Genomic DNA, 19,653 nt, shown 5'->3' on the forward strand with positions numbered 1-19,653 from the left:
GCTGAGAGGGCTCTCACAGCAGCTGCCCTTTCAAGGACAACTCCTGCAATAGCTGTGACTGACCCAAGGCCATTCCATCAGGTGCAAGTGGAGGAGTGGGGAATCAAACCTGGTTCTCCCAGATAAGAGTCCTCACACTTAAACCACCGCACCAAACTGACTATATTAAAAAGCTGAATTGCTGCCCTGTATTCAAACAAACTCTCTTTCCCCCTTTTTGTCTCTGCAGGATAAGTATTATGATTATTCGGTGTCGTCTTTCAGCCGCTCTTTCTATGGCCAGCAGGGGGAGTCGTGCCGCGGTGGTGTTGAACAACTTCGACGAACGGGACGCCTTTAGAGAATCCTGATTACACCGCTGCCACCCTCACGTACTTGAATAAGGTAACGACAGCTTTTTGGTGTAGATTGAGTAAGGTTCCTGGAGTATAGCTGGCACGATGGAATTCTGTACCGGTCCAGAGGAAAATGCCATATTGGGTGCCAAGTTAGCTCCCAGAATTTAAGGCTTGCTCTTTTCTTAAACCGAGCAAGTTTCTAGTCCTGAAGATACCCTTGAAAGTATACGTAGGGCCAGGCAGAAGGTGATGGGAAAGCTGCCGGTCTGAGTAGACAATGTTGCTAGGGTTGCCAAGTCCAATTCAAGAAATATCTGGGGACTTTGGGGGTGGAGCCAGGAGACATTGGGGGCGGAGCCAGGAGCAAGGGTGTGATAAGCATAATTGAACTCCAAGGGAGTGGCCATCACATTTAAAGGGACAGCACACCTTTTAAAATGCTTTCCTTCCATAGGAAATAATGAAGGATAAGGGCACCTTCTTTTGAGACTCATAGAATTGGATCCCCTGGTCCAATCGTTTTGAAACTTGGGGGGATATTTTGGGGAGAGGCACTAGATGCTATACTGAAAATTTGGTGCCTCTGCCTCAAAAAGCAGTCCCCCCAGAGCCCCCGATACCTCCAGATCAAATCCCCATTATACCCTATGAGACTCGATCTCCACATAGGGAATAATGAAGTGCCCAGCAGACATCCCCCCCCCCCTGTTTCTGGCCACTCTGAAGCGAGGGATTGGCTTCTCTACTCACGAGTTGCTGCCGACTTCTTCAAAGTAACACAGACACCCATCCCAAGAGGAAGCCTTTCAATCGGAGACTGAAGCCTCCGGAGGGGGAAAGTCACATGGTGGCTGTGGGGGCGGGGCTTCCCCTGCCGGCCAGCTGACTGGGGGCGGGAAGGAGCCTGGGAAAGCGGAAGAACCCCCGCTGGGACCTGGGGATTGGCAAGCCTAAATGTTGCCCTTGATAGACCAAGGGTCTGGTTCAGTAGAAAGCAGCTTCATGGGTTAGGGTTTGTAGAATCTTTCGGGCTCAAGTGCCGTGTTTTACTGGAGAAAGTTTTTCTTCCAGATGTTTCGTTCTCGGCTGCGAAGAAAAACTTTCTCCAGTAGAACACGGCACTTGAGCCCGAAAGATTCTACAAACCCTAATGATGTTACCAGCCGTGAAAACCTGAAATCTTTGACAGCTTCATGGGTGTTCATGAATAAGTAAAGGTGGTGCCATCAGCTGCTGGCCTGTAGACCACTGTATTATGCTGGAAGTCTGAGCTTAGAAATGTTCTCTAGACTACAGAAAGATTCCCAAAGGTATAGGGCTTTTTTGGTAGCAGGAACTCCTTTGCATATTAGGCCACACACCCCCTGATGTAGCCAATCCTCCAAGAGCTTACAGAGCCTTCTGTTCAGGGCCTACTGTAAGCTCCAGGAGGATTGGCTACATCAGGGGGCATGGCCTAATACGCAAAGGAGTTCCTTCTACCAAAAAAGCCCTAATATTAGGCCACGTCCCCCTGATGTAGCCAATCCTCCAAGAGCTTACAGGGCTCTTAGTATAGGGTCTATGTAAGCTCCAGGAGGATTGGCTACATCAGAGGGTGTGGCCTAATAGGCAAAGGAGTTCCTGCTACAAAAAAAGCCCTGGATAGTTGTTAAATATTTATGTGTTAGAAGTCCCCAACTTTTGGCATTCTGGCTTTGGCGGGGAGGGCAGGATATAAATTGAATAAACCATTAAATAGGGCAGTGAGCACAGCCACAAAATGGCTGCCGTGGGAGGCGGAGCCAGCCACAAAATGGCTGCCGCAGCTTACCCTCAGTCGCCGAGTGAAACTGTGTGCGCTGTGGAGGCAGCTGTTGGCAAAGCAGAGTTTTTAAATAAATCAGCTCTCCAGTGGGCAATCAAAAGGCCCGCCGGGCCTCTCTGGCCCAGGGTTGCCAAGTCCAATTCAAGAAGTATCTGGGGGCTTTGAGGGTGGAGCCAGGAGACTTTGGGGGCGGAGCCAGAAGCAAGGTTGTGACAAGCATGATTGAACTCCAAAGGGAGTTCTGGCCCTCCCATTTAAAGGGACCGCTCACCTTTTAAACGCCTTCCCTCCATTGGAAACAATGAAGGACAGGGGCACCTTCTTTGGGGGCTCAGAGAATTAGACCCCCTGGTCCAATCTTTTTGAAACTTGGAGGGTATTTTGAGGAGAGTCACTGGATGCTGAAATTTTACCTCAAAATTGTGACTTTACCTCAAAAAACAGCCCCCCCCCCCAAAAAAAGCCCCAGATACCCGCAAATGTTTTAACTGTTTTATATGTTTTAGTTATGATGCACTTAGGTTTTATCTTGTTTTATCTTGTTGGCCTTGTTGCCTCCAAGTGTAAGCCCCCCTGAGCCTGCTTTGGTGGGGAGGGCGGGAGAGAAAGAAAATAAATAAATAAATAAATAAATTATCCATTATACCTTATGGGAATCAGTCTCCATGGGGAATAATGGAGTGCCCAGCAGGCATTTCCATTCCCTTACCTCACTTTCTGATGACCCTGAAGTGGGGGGAGGGCCTCCAAACCAGGGGGTCCCCTGCCCCCACCTGGGGATTGGCAACCCTAGGCACCACTCACTTTGTAAGAGCCCTTGGCTGGCACCAGGAAAGCGGTGTTATCAGTGCTCATGGGCACTATATGGGGGAGCCCCGATAGATATTGAGAGAGGGAGGCTTGGTTAAAATGTGATTTTCCACCACGGACATACACGTGGAGTGATTCCATTGTATGCATGTGAATTCCTTCCCCCCCCCACCCACCCCCCAAAAAACAAACCCTGTACTCTGCACCACAAAATGGCTGCTGTGATGAATGAAGAAGAAATGACATTGGATTTATATTCCTCTCTCCACTCAGAGCAGTGAGACTGATGAGACCCAGTTTGGTGTAGTGGTTAAGTGTGCGGACTCTTATCTGGGAGAATTGGGTTTGATTCCTCACTCCGCCACTTGCAGCTGCTGGAATGGCCTTGGGTCAGCCATAGGTCTGGCAGAGGTTGTCCTTGAAAGGGCAGCTGCTGTGAGAGCCCTCTCAGCCCCACCCACCTCGCAGGGTGTCTGTTGTGGGGGAGGAAGGGAAAGGAGATTGTGAGCCGCTCTGAGACTCTTCAGAGTGCAGGGTGGGATATAAATCCAATATCTTCATCTACTTCACTGGGTGTCTGTTGTGGGGGGGAGGAAGGGAAAGGAGATTGTGAGCCGCTCTGAGACTCTTCGGAGTGGAGGGCGGGATATAAATCCAATGTCTTCATCTACCTCACAGGGTGTCTGTTGTGGGGGAGGAAGGGAAAGGAGATTGTGAGCTGCTCTGAGACTCTTCGGAGTGGAGGGCGGGATATAAATCCAATATCTTCATCTACCTCACAGGGTGTCTGTTGTGGGGGAGGAAGGGAAAGGAGATTGTGAGCCGCTCTGAGACTCTTCGGAGTGGAGGGCGGGATATAAATCCAATATCTTCATCTACCTCACAGGGTGTCTGTTGTGGGGGAGGAAGGGAAAGGAGATTGTGAGCCGCTCTGAGACTCTTCGGAGTGGAGGGCGGGATATAAATCCAATATCTTCATCTACCTCACAGGTGTCTGTTGTGGGGGAGGAAGGGAAAGGAGATTGTGAGCCACTCTGAGTGGAAAGCGGGATATAAATCCAATGTTGTCGTCGTCTTCTTCTTCACCCACCGATAGCACAAGGCGTTGTAGAAAGAAGTGAGGGTGGATTTGGTGAGGCAAATGAGGTAATGTGAACGTCTTGCTGCTAAGGCCGCTCCATGGCTTCAGTCTACGTAACAGCCCAGGCGGAGGTTGCTGCTACAATTTGTGGGAGTCTTGGTATAGAAGGGATCGATCGGTTGGAAGTCATCCCACGTGCTTTTGTCTTACTAGCGCACAGTTGACGGTAAACCTGCCGATTGCCTCTGTGGAAAACTGCAGTGCTTGCGTGAGCAACGTGTGACTCAGCTGGATTCCCGTTAAAATTGCTGACTCCGTTCTAGAAACGGAATGGGAACTCTGAGGAGCTCTTCCATGACACATTATCTTTGAACACAAGCGGCTGCAGTGGAATAGCTGTGCGTGCTGCAAGCTTGGCTTGTGTCGAATGTGGCGGCAGAAAGCAGAAATTCTGACGTGGCCCTTGACCCGTGGGTGGATTTTTCCTGGGCATCTAGAGACTCGACAGAACTGAAGAAGACAATGTTGGATTTATATTCCACCCTCCACTCTGAATCTCAGAGTAGCTCAGAATCTTGTCTTCCTTCCCCGCAACAAACACCTAGAGAGCTCACCCAGAAACTGCGCTTTCAAGGACAGCTCTGCCAGAGCTATGGCTGACCCAAGGCCATTCCAGCAGCTGCAAGTGAAGGAGTGGGGAATCAAACCCAGTTCTCCCAGATAAGAGAGCTCTGGCTGACCCAAGGCCATTCCAGCAGCTGCAAGTGGAGGAGTGGGGAATCAAACCCAGTTCTCCCAGATAAGAGAGCTCTGGCTGACCCAAGACCATTCCAGCAGCTGCAAGTGAAGGAGGGGGGAATCAAACCCAGTTCTCCCAGATAAGAGAGCTCTGGCTGACCCAAGGCCATTCCAGCAGCTGCCAGTGGAGGAGTGGGAATCCAACCTGGTTCTCCCAGAAAAGAGAGCTCTGGCTGACCCTCTGCCTGAGACCCTGGAGAGGTGTTGCCAGTCTGAATAGATTAGACAGCAGTGTTCCCTCTAAGCTGCGTTAGTATGAGCTAGCTCATAGTTTTTTAGCCTCTGGCTCACACATTTTGGTCTCCGCTCCGGAAAAATGGCCCCAGAACAAACTAATTTATGCACTAGCTCACAGCTTGGTGTAGTGGTTAAGTGTGTGGATTCTTATCTGAGAGAACCGGGTTTGATTCCCCACTCCTCCACTTGCAGCTGCTGGAATGGCCTTGGGTCAGCCAGAGCTCTCTTATCTGGGAGAACCGGGTTGGATTCCCCACTCCTCCACTTGCACCTGCTGGAATGGCCTCAGGTCAGCCATAGCTCTCTTATCTGGGAGAACCGGGTTTGATGCCCCACTCCTCCACTTGCACCTGCTGGAATGGCCTCAGGTCAGCCATAGCTCTCTTATCTGGGAGAACCGGGTTTGATTCCCCCACTCCTCCACTTGCAGCTGCTGGAATGGCCTTGGGTCAGCCATAGCTCTGGCAGAGGTTGTCCTTGAAAGGGCAGCTGCTGTGAGAGCTCTCTCAGCTCCACCCACCTCACAGGGTGTCTGTTGTGGGGGAGGGAGATAAAGGAGATTGTGAGCTGCTCTGAGACTCTTCAGAGTGGAGGGCGGGATGTAAATCCAATATCTTCTATCTTCTTTGTCTTCTTTAATGCCAGTTGGTCACAATCAAAGTAGAATTTTTGCTCACAAGCAGTGTTCCCACTAAGCTGAGTTAGCGTGAGCTAGCTCACAGGTTTTTAGCCTCCAACTCACACATTTTTGTCATAGTTCAGGAAAATTGGCCCCAGAGCACAATAATTTATGCAGTAGGTCGCAACTTCAATGCCAGTAGCTCACAAAGTTGAAATTTTTGCTCACAAGACTCTGCAGCTTAGAGGGAATATTGGTAGGCCGTACGGACTGTGATAGTACGGTCTGATTCAGCATAAGAACTTCAGGTGCATTCAAGATACATTGGTCTGTACATGTATAATACTCCACCCTTTCACAGGAGTTCGGGATGGCGTTTCAGCCACACAACACCCCTGTGAGGTAGGCTTGGTTTTCATGTCGGCTTGTTTCTTTGCCACCTGAGAACAGTTGCCGCTGACGCAGTGATATGAAGCTTTTATTTTCCACAAACCGCTTCCCTCAGTGATTGCAATTTCCTGAATGGAAACAGTACACTGGGATGTTCATTTCCACGCTGAGGAGTATCCTCGATGCTGTTGTTCTTCTTTAGGCTTGTGTGGATGCAAAACAGTGCATGCGGTTAGTTCTTCCCACTGGCGCTTTTGAAATCTGAAATCAGGTCAGCAGTGAACAGGAATCCAGCTGAGTCACACGTTCTCCCAGGCGGGGCTGTGGTCTGTTAACAGATGTTTGTGTTGCTGAGATATAACTGGCAACAGAAGGGGTGAGAAGAAGGTTTTAATTGCGGGTGTGGTTTGGGAGAGCCAGGGAATCACAGCGGGGAAGGCCGTGGGTGGGACATCTGCAGGTGAAGCTTCCAGGCAAGGCGAAATTGAGGTCGGGCGAAAGATCAGCAAATCTCAGAACTAAGTAGGGTTACCTGGGAGAATGCCAGGGAAATTCAGGGTCGCTACGGAGAGGCGGGCAAGGGCAAACCGTTCATCTCTTGCCCTGATCTGGGTGGCCCAGGCTAGACTTTAACTGGGAATAATTTGGAAGACAGAAGTGGTATTCTGTGGGTGAGCGGAAGGTGTTAGGCGCCAAAGGGGGAAAATATGGAAAGAGAGAGAGAAACAAAGACAGAAAGAGGGAAAGACACAGAAGGAGACTAAGAAAGACAAGAAGAGAGTCGGAAAGAAAAGAAATAAAGAAAAGACAGGCAGACACACAGGGAGAGAGAGAGAGAAAGAAAGAAAAAGAGACAGAAAAGAAAAGAAAAGAGACAGAAAGACATGGACAGAGAGCGAGAAAAAGGAACTGAGAAAGGAAGAAAGAACAGCAGACAGAAAGACAGTGAGAGAAAGACACAGAAAGAGACTAAGAAAGACAAGAAGAGAGTCGGAAAGAAAAGAAATAAAGAAAAGACAGACACACAGGGAGAGAGAGAGAGAAAGAAAGAAAGAGAAAGAAAGAAAGAAAAAGAGACAGAAAAAAGAAAAGAGACAGAAAGACATGGACAGAGAGAGAGAAAAAGAGAGAGACTAAGACAGAAAGAGAGAGGGACTGAGAAAGGAAGAACAGCAGACAGAAAGACAGTGAGAGAGAAAGAGAGAGAGACACAGAGACAAACAAACGCAGAAAGAGATGAAGAAAGAGAGGCAGAGAGAGAAAAATGAGAGAAAGAGAAATAAAGGAATGGGGAGACAGAAAAAAGATGGGGAGAGAGGATTGAAAGAGAGAAAGGAAGTTACGCAGGGTCGACCCGGTTAGTCCTTGGGTGGGAGACGACCGAGGAAGTCCAGAGTTGTCACGCAGAGGCAGGTAACGGCTAACCACCTTTGCTCATCTCATGCCTTAAGAACTCCACGGGGTTGCCATAAGTCAGCAAACGTGACAACCAAAAAAAGGTAGTGCAAACTGAAAGAGGAAGATCATTCGGGGGTGGGTGGGGGTCTCTTCATTAGTCTTGCGGAAAGAAGGTTGGGTTTTCTTGGCAGCCCACAGAATACTGATGACTTCTCAGCCCCTGACTCCCCCAGTACAAGGTTCGTGCTGCATATGCTGAAGTGTTGTAACATTTATTTATTTTGTCAGATTTATATCCCGCCCTCCCCTAACGGGCTCATTTGGTCTCAGACTGTAGATTTCTTGATGCGCACAACCTGGGATTTTTTTGTAGCAGGAACTCCTTTGCATATTAGGCCACACCCCTCTGATGTCGCCAGTCCTCCAGGAGCTTACAGGGCCTCCGTAAACGCTTGGAGGATTGGCTACATCAGGGGGGGTGTGCCCTAATAGGCAAAGGAGTCCCTGCTTCCATAAAAGGTCCTACACAGCAGTACCAAAGATTAACTAAATGGATGAAGTTATATAAGCATGTCTGTCACTGTTGAACAACTCTGACAATCAAAAAGTTTTTTCTAATATCCAGCTGGTACCTTCCTGCCCTTAATTTAAACCCGTTATAGCAACTCCTGTTCTCTGCTGCCAATAGGAACAGCTCCCTGCCCTCCTCTAAGTGAAAGCCCTTCAGTGGTCCATCTAGTCCAACATCCCATCTCTCACAGTGGCCAGCCAGTTCCTCTGGAGGGCCGACAACAGGGCAGAGAGGCTGAGGCCTTCCCCTGAGGAGAACATCAGAAGAGCCCTGCTGGGTCAGACCAGTGAGGGTCCATCTAGTCCAGCCTCCTGTCTCACACAGTGGCCAGCCAGATCCTCTGGAGGGCCAACAACAGGGTAGAGAGGCCGAGGCCTTCCCCTGAGAAGAACCTCAGAAGAGCCCTGCTGGATCAGACCAGGGAGGGTCCATCTAGTCCAGCCTCCTGTCTCACACAGTGGCCAATCAGTTCCTCTGGAGGGCCAACAACAGGGTAGAGAGGCCGAGGCCTTCCCCTGAGAAGAACCTCAGAAGAGCCCTGCTGGATCAGACCAGTGAGGGTCCATCTAGTCCAGCCTCCTGTCTCACACAGTGGCCAATCAGTTCCTCTGGAGGGCCAACAACAGGGTAGAGAGGCCGAGGCCTTCCCCTGAGAAGAACCTCAGAAGAGCCCTGCTGGATCAGACCAGTGAGGGTCTATCTAGTCCAGCCTCCTGTCTCACACAGTGGCCGGCCAATTCCTTTGGAGGACCAACAGCAGAGCAGAGAGGCTGAGGCCTTCCCCTCAGAAGAACATCAGAAGAGCCCTGCTGGGTCAGACCAGATGAAGACTGGAGTGATGGCCGTCCCTGTGGCCCACTCCACTCAACATCTTGGCTGCTGCGTTCTGCACCAACTGAAGCTTCCGAGCTGTTTTCAAGGGCAGCCCAACATAGAATATATTGCAGTCTCCATGGCCATTTCATGAGAACCCTGCCTGGTAGACCAGGCTGAGAGAGTGACAGATCTTCAATCAGCTGGTGGTGTTCAGGACTAAGGATTTGAACCCACATCTGCTTGGTCTAACTCCATTGCATTCAGACCAGCCTTGGTAGTATGGCTGATTCCCAGTATTGGTTTCTGGATGCTGAGCACTTCTAGAATCATAGAGTTGAAAGGGACCTTCAGGGTCATCTAGTCCAACCCCCTGCACAATGCAGGAAACTCACAGACACCTCCCCCTAAATTCACAGGATCTTCATTGCTGTCAGATGGCCATCCAGCCTCTGCTTAAAAACCTCCAAGGAAGGAGAGCCCACCGCCTCCTGAGTAATCATAGAATCATAGAGTTGGAAGGGACCTCCAGGGTCATCTAGTCCAACCCCTTGCACAATGCAGGAAACTCACCTCCCCCTAAATTCACAGGATCTTCATCACTGTCTATGGCCATCTAGCTTCTGTTTAAAAACCTCCAAGGAAGGAGAGCCCACCACCTCCCGAGGAAGCCTGTTCCACTGAGGAACCGCTCTAAACTCACAGACACCTCCCCCTAAATTCACAGGATCCTCATTGCTGTCAGATGGCCATCCAGCCTCTGCTTAAAAACCTCCAAGGAAGGAGAGCCCACCACCTCCCGAGGAAGCCTGTTCCACTGAGGAACCGCTCTAAACTCACAGACACCTCCCCCTAACTTCACAGGATCCTCATTGCTGTCAGATGGCCATCCAGCCTCTGCTTAAAAACCTCCAAGGAAGGAGAGCCCACCACCTCCCGAGGAAGCCTGTTCCACTGAGGAACCGCTCTAACGGTCAGGAAGTTCTTCCTAATGTTGAGCCGGAAACTCTTTTGATTTAATTTCAACCCGTTGGTTCTGGTCCTACCTTCTGGGGCCACAGAAAACAATTCCACGCCATCCTCTATAGGACAGTCCTTCAAGAACTTGAAGATGGTGATCCTATCACCTCTCAGCCGCCTCCTCTCCAGGCTAAACATCCCCAGCTCCTTCAGCCTTTCCTCATAGGACTTGGTCTCCAGACCCCTCATCCTCTATAGGACAACCCTTCAAGTACTTGAAGATGGTGATCCTATCACCTCTCAGCCGCCTCCTCTCCAGGCTAAACATCCCCAGCTCCTTCAACCTTCCCTCATAGGTCTTGGTCTCCAGACCCCTCACCATCTTTGTCGCCCTCCTCTGGACCCGTTCCAGCTTGTCTAGATCCTTCTTAAAATGTGGTGCCCAAAACTGAACACAAGACTCCAGGTGAGGCCTCACCAGAGCAGAGTAAAGCGATACCATCACATCACCCCCTCTGGACACTGTACTTCTGTTGATACAGCCCAATATTGCATTTGCCTTTTTAGCCACCGCGTCACACTGTTGACTCATATCTCCTAGATAGCAGCCATAGGGATACATTGGCATTGTTGAACTTTTCCTTTGGTCAGTCCTTTCAGTGGCATACCGATACCTGTCTGTACCTTTTTGTTGTTTCCTGTTCTCAGCTAAGACTGACCTACAGAAAAGATTCTAATTAGGTCTGTGGGGGTTGGGATTGATTAAAACAGTGATGCGGTCATTTCCTGCACATTTCCTGTGTTCCCTGTAGCATCTGTTGTAATTAACATGTGGAATTCACTGCTGCAGGAAGTGGTGGCAGCTGCAAGCATAGTCAGCTTCAACATGTGGTCCTTGAGTTTTGGCCACTGTGTGACAGAGTGTTGGACTGGAGGGGCCACTGGCCTGATCTAACACAACTTCGTTCTTATATATGCGGCAGTGATTCTGTCGTATTGGTGCTTGGGGGCAACAGTTAGGAGGGCTTCTGGAGTTCTGGCCCCACCAGTGGACCTCCTGATGGCCCTTGGGTTTTGGCCGCTGTGTGACACAATGTGTTGTACTGGATGGGTCATTGGCCTGATCCAACATGGCTTCTCTTATGTTCTTATGTCTGGGGCAGTGATGCTCTGTATTCTTTGTGCTTGGGAGGGGGGCACAGTTGGAGGGCTTCTAGTGTGCTGGCCCCACTGGTGGACCTCCTGATGGCATCTGGTGTTTTTGGCCACTGTGTGTCACAGAATGTTGGACTGGATGGGCCATTGGTCTGATCCAACATGGCTTCTCTGATGTTCTTATGTCTAGGGCAGTGATGCTCTGTATTCTTGGTGCTTGTGGGGGGCACAATGGGAGGTCTTCTAGTGTCCTGGCCCTACTGCTGGACCTCCTGATGGCACCTGGTGTTTTTGGCCACTGTGTGTCACAGAGTGCTGGACTGGATGGGCCATTGGCCTGATCCAACGTGGCTTCTCTTATGTTATGTTTAGGGCAGTGGTGTTCTGTATTCTTGGTGCTTGGGGCGGGGGCACAATGGGAGGGGTTCTAGTGTCCTGGCCCCACTGGTGAACCTCCTGATGTCACCTGGTGTTTTTGGCTACTCTGTGTCACAGAGTGCTGGACTGGATGGGCCATTGGCCTGATCCAGCATGGCTTCTCTTATGTTCTTATGTCTAGGGCAGTGATGCTCTGTATTCTTGGTGCTTGGGGGCAACAGTGGGGGGCGGGCTTCTGGAGTTCTGGCCCTGCTACTGGACCTCCTGATGGCCCCTGGGCTTTGGCCACTGTATGATACAAAGTGTTGGACTGGTTGGGCCCTTGACCTGATCCAACATTGCTTGTGTTCTCTTATGTGGGGTACTCAGTAGTACTTCTCTAAAACTAACCATCGTCAAATAATTAAAATGCAGTGCTCCCCCCCCCCCAAAAAAACCAAATATTGCTATTTTTTTTTAGCCTGTCATCTGGTTTTCAGCATCCTTTTATCCTTTCATGCTGCAATTGTAGCTTCCACGTTTCCTTCCAGTCAGGAGGTCTCGAAACAATTGTTCTCATTGCACATTAAAAATTGAATTATTTGGGTGGCTTAAAGCAAAACAGAATCCCTCGTTACTGAGCATGCTGACAGGTCTTGTGGCCAGGCCTAAAAAATCCAAACAACCTGCTTTACTCAGAAATACCTGAGGTGGGCCAAGCCAACGGCCTCTCCTTCAGTGTTGCTCTTATCCCGCAAAGCCCGAACATCACCTTAAATCTGTGGTCTTGGGAACTGGGGATTTTGCAGCGCTGCTGGCTGTTGCTTAGCAACAGCCAATCAAATGTGAGCTGTGGCCACCTGAGCACCAATAATGTCCATTGCCAGGGCAACAGGGCTGTGGCCAGAGATGGTCCCCGAAAACGCCTACCCTGCTACAAATTGTGTTAGTCTCTAATTTGTGCCTGGGCTTTTTCTCTTTTTTTTTCTACTTCGTATGCAAAGGTTGTGTATCAAGGGTGGCCAAACTCGCTCAGCGTGAGAGCCACGTAGCATAAATGTCAGGCGTTTGAGAGCTGCAAGACCTGAATATCAGATGTTTGAGAGCGGCAAGGAAGGAGAGAAGGAAGGAAGGATGGAGGGAAGGCAGGAAAGCCAATAGATGGGGGAGGGAGAGAGGTGGAAAGGAAGCAACTTTAAATGCCTTCTCCAAGCCAGCCGATGAGGGCTTTGTGAGCCACACAATATGTGTGAAAGAGCCACACGAGGCTCCCAAGCCGCAATTTGGCCACCCCTGGTCTAGATGTGTCCTGTAGACGTACACTGAGGTGTGCTTGATAAACCAGGTGAAGGAGGGATGGAGTCGCTGCATGAGAAATCCATGTGTCTCCATGTCGATGCTTGTACAGATGTATTTGGGGAACTCTCAGTGGTGGACTTTTAATTCCCACGTGTGTAGGCCGGATTTGAGATCTGACAAATGCGAAGAGGCTTCCGTCCCCCTGACCCCAAATCCCACATGTTCCCCAGAGAGTACTGAGATCAGGAACTCAAAATCTGCTCATTGTCCCCGGGCCAAAGGAAGCCCGCCTGAAATCTACCAGCAACAGGGCTTTCTCTGTAATGGCCCCTTTCTGGTGGAACCAGCTGCCGGAAGAGGTGAGGGCCCTGCGGGACCTTGCCCAGTTCCGCAGGGCCTGTAAGACCGCCCTCTTCCGGCTGGCTTATAACTAACCGGCATTGGAAACTGAGTGTCGTTTTAATAGACTGCTGTTATGTTTTTTAATGTTTTAACTGTGTAAAATGTTTAAATTTTATATTTTTATGTTAGATTTTATGTGCTGTGAGCCGCCCTGAGCCACTTCGGTGGGAAGGGCGGGATATAAATCGAAAATCAACTATAAACATGGTGACCATGTGGACTTCATAATGCATTTGTTAGCCCTGAAATGAGCACTGTGCAGGTTTGTTGGTCACAGCTGGGATTAGATCTTAAAAGAGTTGGAGGGAGCCCTAGAGGCCACCTAGACCAACCCCCTGGTTAAAGAATAGACTTCTCTCCCTTCCCTTTGTGGCCATCTGTCAATCCGGGTGGTCTTTGCTCCTTTGAACCCTATGTAATCTAGATTCCTGAAGACAGGAGGTGGTGGCGGCTGCAAGCATAGACAGCTTCAAGAGGGGATTGGATCAACATATGGAGCAGAGGTCCGTCACTGGCTATTAGCCACAGCGTATTGTTGGAACTCTCTGTCTGGGGCAGTGATGCTCTGTATCCTTGGTGCTTGGGGGGCAACAATGGGAGGGCTTCTAGTGTCCCGGCCTCACTGATGGACCTCCTGATGGCACCTGGGGGTTTTGGCCACTGTGTGACACACACTGTTGCACTGGATGGGCCATTGGCCTGATCCAACAGGGCTTCTCTTATGTGACACAGAGTGTTGGACTGGATGGGCCACTGGCCTGATCCAACATGGCTTCTCTTATGTTCTTATGTGACACAGAGTGCTGGACTGGATGGGCCACTGGCCTGATCCAACATGGCTTCTCTTATGTTCTTATGTGACACAGAGTGTTGGACTGGAGGGGCCATTGGCCTGATCCAACAGGGCTTCTCTTATGTTCTTATGTGACACAGAGTGCTGGACTGGATGGGCCACTGGCCTGATCCAACAGGGCTTCTCTTATGTTCTTATGTGACACAGAGTGCTGGACTGGATGGGCCATTGGCCTGATCCAACATGGCTTCTCTTACGTTCTTATGTGACACAGAGTGTTGGACTGGAGGGGCCACTGGCCTGAGCCAACAGGGCTTCTCTGATGTTCTTATGACTCTCCTTAGAGGGGAATGTCCAGATATGGGGGACTATGACTGTCCAGAGAAGAGCCTCTTAGTTGTGGTACCTCTGTGGTTGTGTGGACAGGGTTGTGGTACCACTCAGGTTTCCTGAGGTGTAACGTGTGAACCTGCCTTGATGACCCAGGTGAATCCAGAATCCTAGAGTTGGAAGGGACCTCCAAGGTCATCTAGTCCAACCCCATGCATAATGCAGGAGACTCACAAACACCTCCCCCTAAATTCACAGGATCTTCATCGCTGTCAGATGGCCATCTAGCCTCTGTTGAAAAACCTCCAAGGAAGGAGAGCCCACCGCCTCCCGAGGAAGCCTGTTCCACTGAGGAATCGCTCTGTCAGGAAGTTCTTCCTAATGTCGAGCCAGACGCTCTTCTGATTTAATTTCAACCCATTGGTTCTGATTTGTGGGGTATTAGAATAAGACTTCTTATCCCTAATTGCATCCCGTGGTGACCCGAACAAAGTGGAGCATTTTGCATTTATAAATCAATGTCTTCACTTTTCCTTGTGCGTTGTGTGTGTGTGTGGAGGGGTGGGTGGGAACAGTATTGATTGTGAAGCCACGTATTGGGATGGCTCTCTACCGATTTTGTCTTTCTTCCAGACAGGGGAGCAGAGTTCATTTGTCTCGACCTTCTCGCTGCAGCAGCCTGCCCGAGCATCTTTCCTGGCTGCTCACCCATCTCCTTGATCAAACCAGTGCCAGGTTAATAAAATGGTTGGATTCAAGCCCACGGATGTCCCTCCCACTGCCACGGTGAAGTTCATCGGGGCCGGGACGGCGGCCTGCATTGCAGATCTGGTCACTTTCCCGCTGGACACGGCTAAAGTCCGGTTGCAGGTGAGCGTCCGGAGAAAAAGGCCCAAAGGTGGCTTTTCACATAAACGTTGGCCCTTTCCAACCCTTGCAGTGCTTTCCAAAACAGGCACTTAAGTGGCGTTAGTATGTCATAGTGCAAGGGTGTCCAACATGTGGCCCAGGGGCCAAATCACGCCCCCCCCCCCCGGAGGGCTCTTATCAAACCCCCAAGCAACTGGTTGCCATCTGCTTCCTTCTCCCTCTCTTGCTTCCTTCTGTATCGCAGCTTGCTTTGCCAGGCTTGCTCAATCACACAGAAGCTACAGAGCAAAGCCTCTGTTTTCTCCATTGGCTGAGGCTCCTCCCTTGGGGAGGAAGGGGGAGAGGGAGAGCTTGTCTTGCCAGGCGCTCTCAGTCGTGCCGCAGAGCTACTGAGCCAAGCCCCTTCTTCTTCTACTGGCTGAGGCTCCATCCCCTAGGGTGGGAGAGGAAAGAGCCAGAGCTTCCTTTGCCCTGTTCCCTTGATCACACAGGAGATACAAAAATCTTTAATTGTGTGTGTCTGTGCCCTTTATAAAGTTTTTATCTCTGCTACCCGGCCCGACAAGGTCTCATTTATGTTGGATCCGGCCCTCATAACAAAGTTTAGCTGGTTTAGTGAACTGGGGCAGACAGCAGGCCTCCGATCCACTCTAACCTCCTTTTCCCTTGCAGATCCAAGGGGAGAGCAAGCTGGCCGTCACGGCAAAGGCAGCCCAGTACAAGGGTGTTTTCGGCACCATGGCAACCATGGTGAGACTGGAAGGGCCCAAGAGCCTCTACAACGGGCTGGTGGCCGGCCTCCAGCGCCAGATGAGTTTCGCCTCTGTCCGCATCGGCCTCTACGACTCCGTGAAGCAGTTCTACACCAAGGGCTCGGAGCGTAAGTTGGTGCTTGGCTTGGGGCCTCCGACCCCTAACAGAGAGCCGGTTTGGTGTAGCGGTGAAACGTGTGGACTCTTTTATCTGGAAGAATCGGGTTGGATTCCCCACTCCTTCTGCACTTGCAGCTGCTGGAATGGCCTTGGGTCAGCCAGAGCTCTCGCAGAGCTGTCCTTGAAAGGGCAGCTTCTGGGAGAGCTCTCTCAGCCCCACCCCCCTCACAGGGTGTCTGTTGTGGGGGGAGGAGATGCAGGAGATTGTAAGCCGCTCTGAGTCTCTGTTTCAGAGAGAAGGGTGGGGTATAAATCTATGGATTTCTTCTTCTCCACTTGCAGCTGCTGGCATGGCCTTGGGTCAGCCAGAGCTCTCGCAGAGCTGTCCTTGAAAGGGCAGCTTCTGGGAGAGCTCTCTCAGCCCCACCCCCCTCACAGGGTGTCCGTTGTGGGGGGAGAAGATACAGGAGATTGTGAGCCACTCTGAGACTCTGATTCAGAGAGAAAGGTGGGGTATAAATCTGCAGTCGTCGTCTTCTTCTGCCGATGGAAGGAGCCAGCTGATGACAGAGCCTTTTGTTCCTTGTGCTACTGAGGCCGGTGTCACTGTTAGGGGACTGGATCTGGGGGGGGGGGGTCTGAGACCCATAATTGGAAAGGCTTTTGAAGCCTTCCAGAGGACCTTCCATATGAGGAAAGGCTGAAGAAAAACCGCTGAGAGCAGTAAAGTTTCTGCTTGGGAAGCAGAAGGTCCCAGGTTCAATCCCCAGCATCTCCAACTAAAAAGGGTCCAAGCAAATAGGTGTGAAAAACCTCAGCTTGAGACCCTGGAGAGCCGCTGCCAGTCTGAGTAGACAATACTGTCTTTGATGGACCCAGGGTCTATTTTGGGGAGGGATGGTGGCTCAGGGTTAGAGCATCTGCTTGGTAAGCAGAAGATCCCAGGTTCAATCCCCGGCATCTCCAACTAAGAAGGGTTCAGGCAAGTAGGCGTGAAAAACCTCAGCTTGGGACCCTGGAGAGCCGCTGCCAGTCTGAGTAGACAATGCTGACTTTGGTGGACCCAGGGTCTGATTCAGTAGAAGGCAGCTTCATATGTTCATATGCAGCTTTAAGGCGGGGATGAGCAGCCCTGTGTTGCTGTGAGGGAGTGGCTGAACTTGGGTTCTTATTTCTGTGGGAAGCTTGCGGGTGTCTTGCTTTGTCTCTGAGCAGCCTCTCTTCCTCTCCTCAATTTTTGCAGATGCTGGCATCGGCAGCCGGCTCCTCGCGGGCTGCACCACGGGGGCTATGGCAGTGGCTGTGGCCCAGCCCACGGATGTGGTGAAGGTGAGGTTCCAGGCGCAAGCCCGGACGGAAGGGGGCAAGCGGTACCAGGGGACGCTGGATGCCTACAAGACCATTGCAAAAGAGGAGGGGATCCGAGGCCTCTGGAAAGGTGAGTAAAAGGAGGAGACCAAGGGATTGTGGCGTCGGGAGCAATTGTTTGGACTGTGGCAAGGGATTACGCAGTAGCAGCCTGCAGAGAGCTCCAGTTCCTTTTGCTGCTTGGGCTACCGGGTTCTCCAGTTCTTGACTAGGAACTTGATTTTTTTAAGTTGAACACATGAAACGGCCTTATGCTGAATCGTCAGTACAGGAAGTTTCCGAACTATTCTGAGAGCCAGTTTGGTGTAGTGGTTAAGTGTGCGGACTCTTATCTGGGAGAACCGGGTTTGATTCCCCACTCCTCCACTTGCACCTGCTGGAATGGCCTTGGGTCAGCCAGAGCTCTAGCAGAGGTTGTCCTTAAAAAGGCAGCTGCTGTGAGAGCCCTCTCCAGCCCCACCCACCTCACAGGGTGTCTGTTGTGGGGGAGGAAGGGAAAGGAGATTGTGAACCGCTCTGAGACTCTTCGAAGTGGAGGGTGGGATATAAATCCAATATCTTCTTATCTGGGAGAACCGGGTTTGATTCCCCACTCCTCCATTTGCAGCTGCTGGAATGGCCTTGGGTCAGCCAGAGCTCTCTTCTCTAGGAGAACCGGGTTTGATTCCCCACTCCTCCACTGGCTGCTACTGGAATGGCCTTGGGTCAGCCATAGCTCTCTTATCTGGGAGAACCGGGTTTGATTCCCCACTCTTCCACTTGCAGCTGCTGGAATGGCCTTGGGTCAGCCAGAGCTCTCTTATCTGGGAGAACCGGGTTTGATTCCCCACTCTTCCACTTGCAGCTGCTGGAATGGCCTTGGGTCAGCCAGAGCTCTCTTATCTGGGAGAACCAGGTTTGATTCCCCACTCTTCCACTTGCAGCTGCTGGAATGGCCCCGGGTCAGCCATAGCTTTCTTCTCTAGGAGAACCGGGTTTGATTCCCCACTCCTCCACTGGCTGCTACTGGAATGGCCTTGGGTCAGCCATAGCTCTGTTATCTGGGAGAACCGGGTTTGATTCCCCACTCTTCCACTTGCAGCTGCTGGAATGGCCTTGGGTCAGCCAGAGCTCTCTTATCTGGAAGAACCGGGTTTGATTCCCCACTCTTCCACTTGCACCTGTTGGAATGGCCTTGGGTCAGCCAGAGCTCTCTTCTCTGGGAGAACCGGGTTTGATTCCCCACTCTTCCCCTTGCAGCTGCTGGAATGGCCTTGGGTCAGCCAGAGCTCTCTTATCTGGGAGAACCGGGTTTGATTCCCCACTCCTCCACTTGCACCTGCTGGAATGGCCTCGGGTCAGCCAGAGCTCTCTTATCTGGGAGAACCGGGTTTGATTCCCCACTCCTCCCCTTGCAGCTGCTGGAATGGCCTTGGGTCAGCCAGAGCTCTCTTATCTGGGAGAACCGGGTTTGATTCCCCACTCCTCCACTTGCAGCTGCTGGAATGGCCTTGGGTCAGCCAGAGCTCTCTTCTCTGGGAGAACCGGGTTTGATTCCCCACTCCTCCACTTGCAGCTGCTGGAATGGCCTTGGGTCAGCCAGAGCTCTCTTATCTGGGAGAACCGGGTTGGATTCCCCCACTTCTCCACTTGCAGCTGCTGGAATGGCCTTGGGTCAGCCAGAGCTCTCTTATCTGAGAGAACCGGGTTTGATTCCCCAGTCCTTCACTTGCAGCTGCTGGAATGGCCTTGGGTCAGCCAGAGCTCTCTTCTCTTGGAGATAATGTTCACATGTGTTTGTAAGCTCAACCAATGCAGACTTCTGATGGGAAATAAATACTTCCTCATTGCGCGGAACAATTGGCTTCACGTGTCCATGCACTGGGAAACTTCCCAATGTATATGCAGTGACGGAAACATGAATAAACCTAGGATCATGTTGCTGCAAATATGTTGTGACTATGAAGCCAACTGTTCTGCGCAACGAGGAAGTATTGGGGCTGTACTTTAGTGTGCATAAGTTTCACACTTGAGTAAAAATTGCGAATAGCAACTTACAGCTTTAATTAATGTGTAATCCCTAGGTGGGGGGCAGGGGATCCTCCGGTTTGGAGGCCCTCCTCCTGCTTCAGGGTCGTCAGAAAGCGGGATGGGAGTGGGGAAATGTCTGCTGGGCACTCTGTTATTCCCTATCGAGACCAATTCTCATAGGGTATTATGGAGAATTGATCTGTGGGTATCTGGGGCTCTGGGGGTGCTGTTATTTGAGATAGAGGTACCACATTTTCAGCATAGCATCTGGTGCCTCTCCCCGAAGTACCCTCCAGGTTTCAAAAAGATTGGACCAGGGGGTCCAATTCTTTGAGGCCCAAAGGAAGGTGCCCCTATCCTTCATGATTTCCAATG

The 19,653-nt window shown here is 51.0% G+C and overlaps 1 protein-coding gene across 1 annotated transcript in view; it reads left to right on the forward strand.

Annotated features, from left to right (window-relative positions):
* The first annotated feature begins 230 nt into the window (after nt 1-230).
* The window catches only part of LOC132591072 (dicarboxylate carrier SLC25A8), a 30,903-nt gene continuing 11,480 nt past the window's right edge, over nt 231-19,653 (forward strand). Inside the window, exons 1-4 of the mRNA XM_060263959.1 lie at nt 231-384; nt 14,792-15,028; nt 15,701-15,908; nt 17,144-17,338. Of these exons, the coding sequence (XP_060119942.1) occupies nt 14,903-15,028; nt 15,701-15,908; nt 17,144-17,338 (529 nt within the window). The 5' untranslated portion in view covers nt 231-384; nt 14,792-14,902. The remainder of the gene's footprint in view (nt 385-14,791; nt 15,029-15,700; nt 15,909-17,143; nt 17,339-19,653) is intronic.

Source organism: Heteronotia binoei, unplaced genomic scaffold, assembly GCF_032191835.1.
Source record: "Heteronotia binoei isolate CCM8104 ecotype False Entrance Well unplaced genomic scaffold, APGP_CSIRO_Hbin_v1 ptg001496l, whole genome shotgun sequence".
Lineage (NCBI taxonomy): Eukaryota > Metazoa > Chordata > Lepidosauria > Squamata > Gekkonidae > Heteronotia > Heteronotia binoei.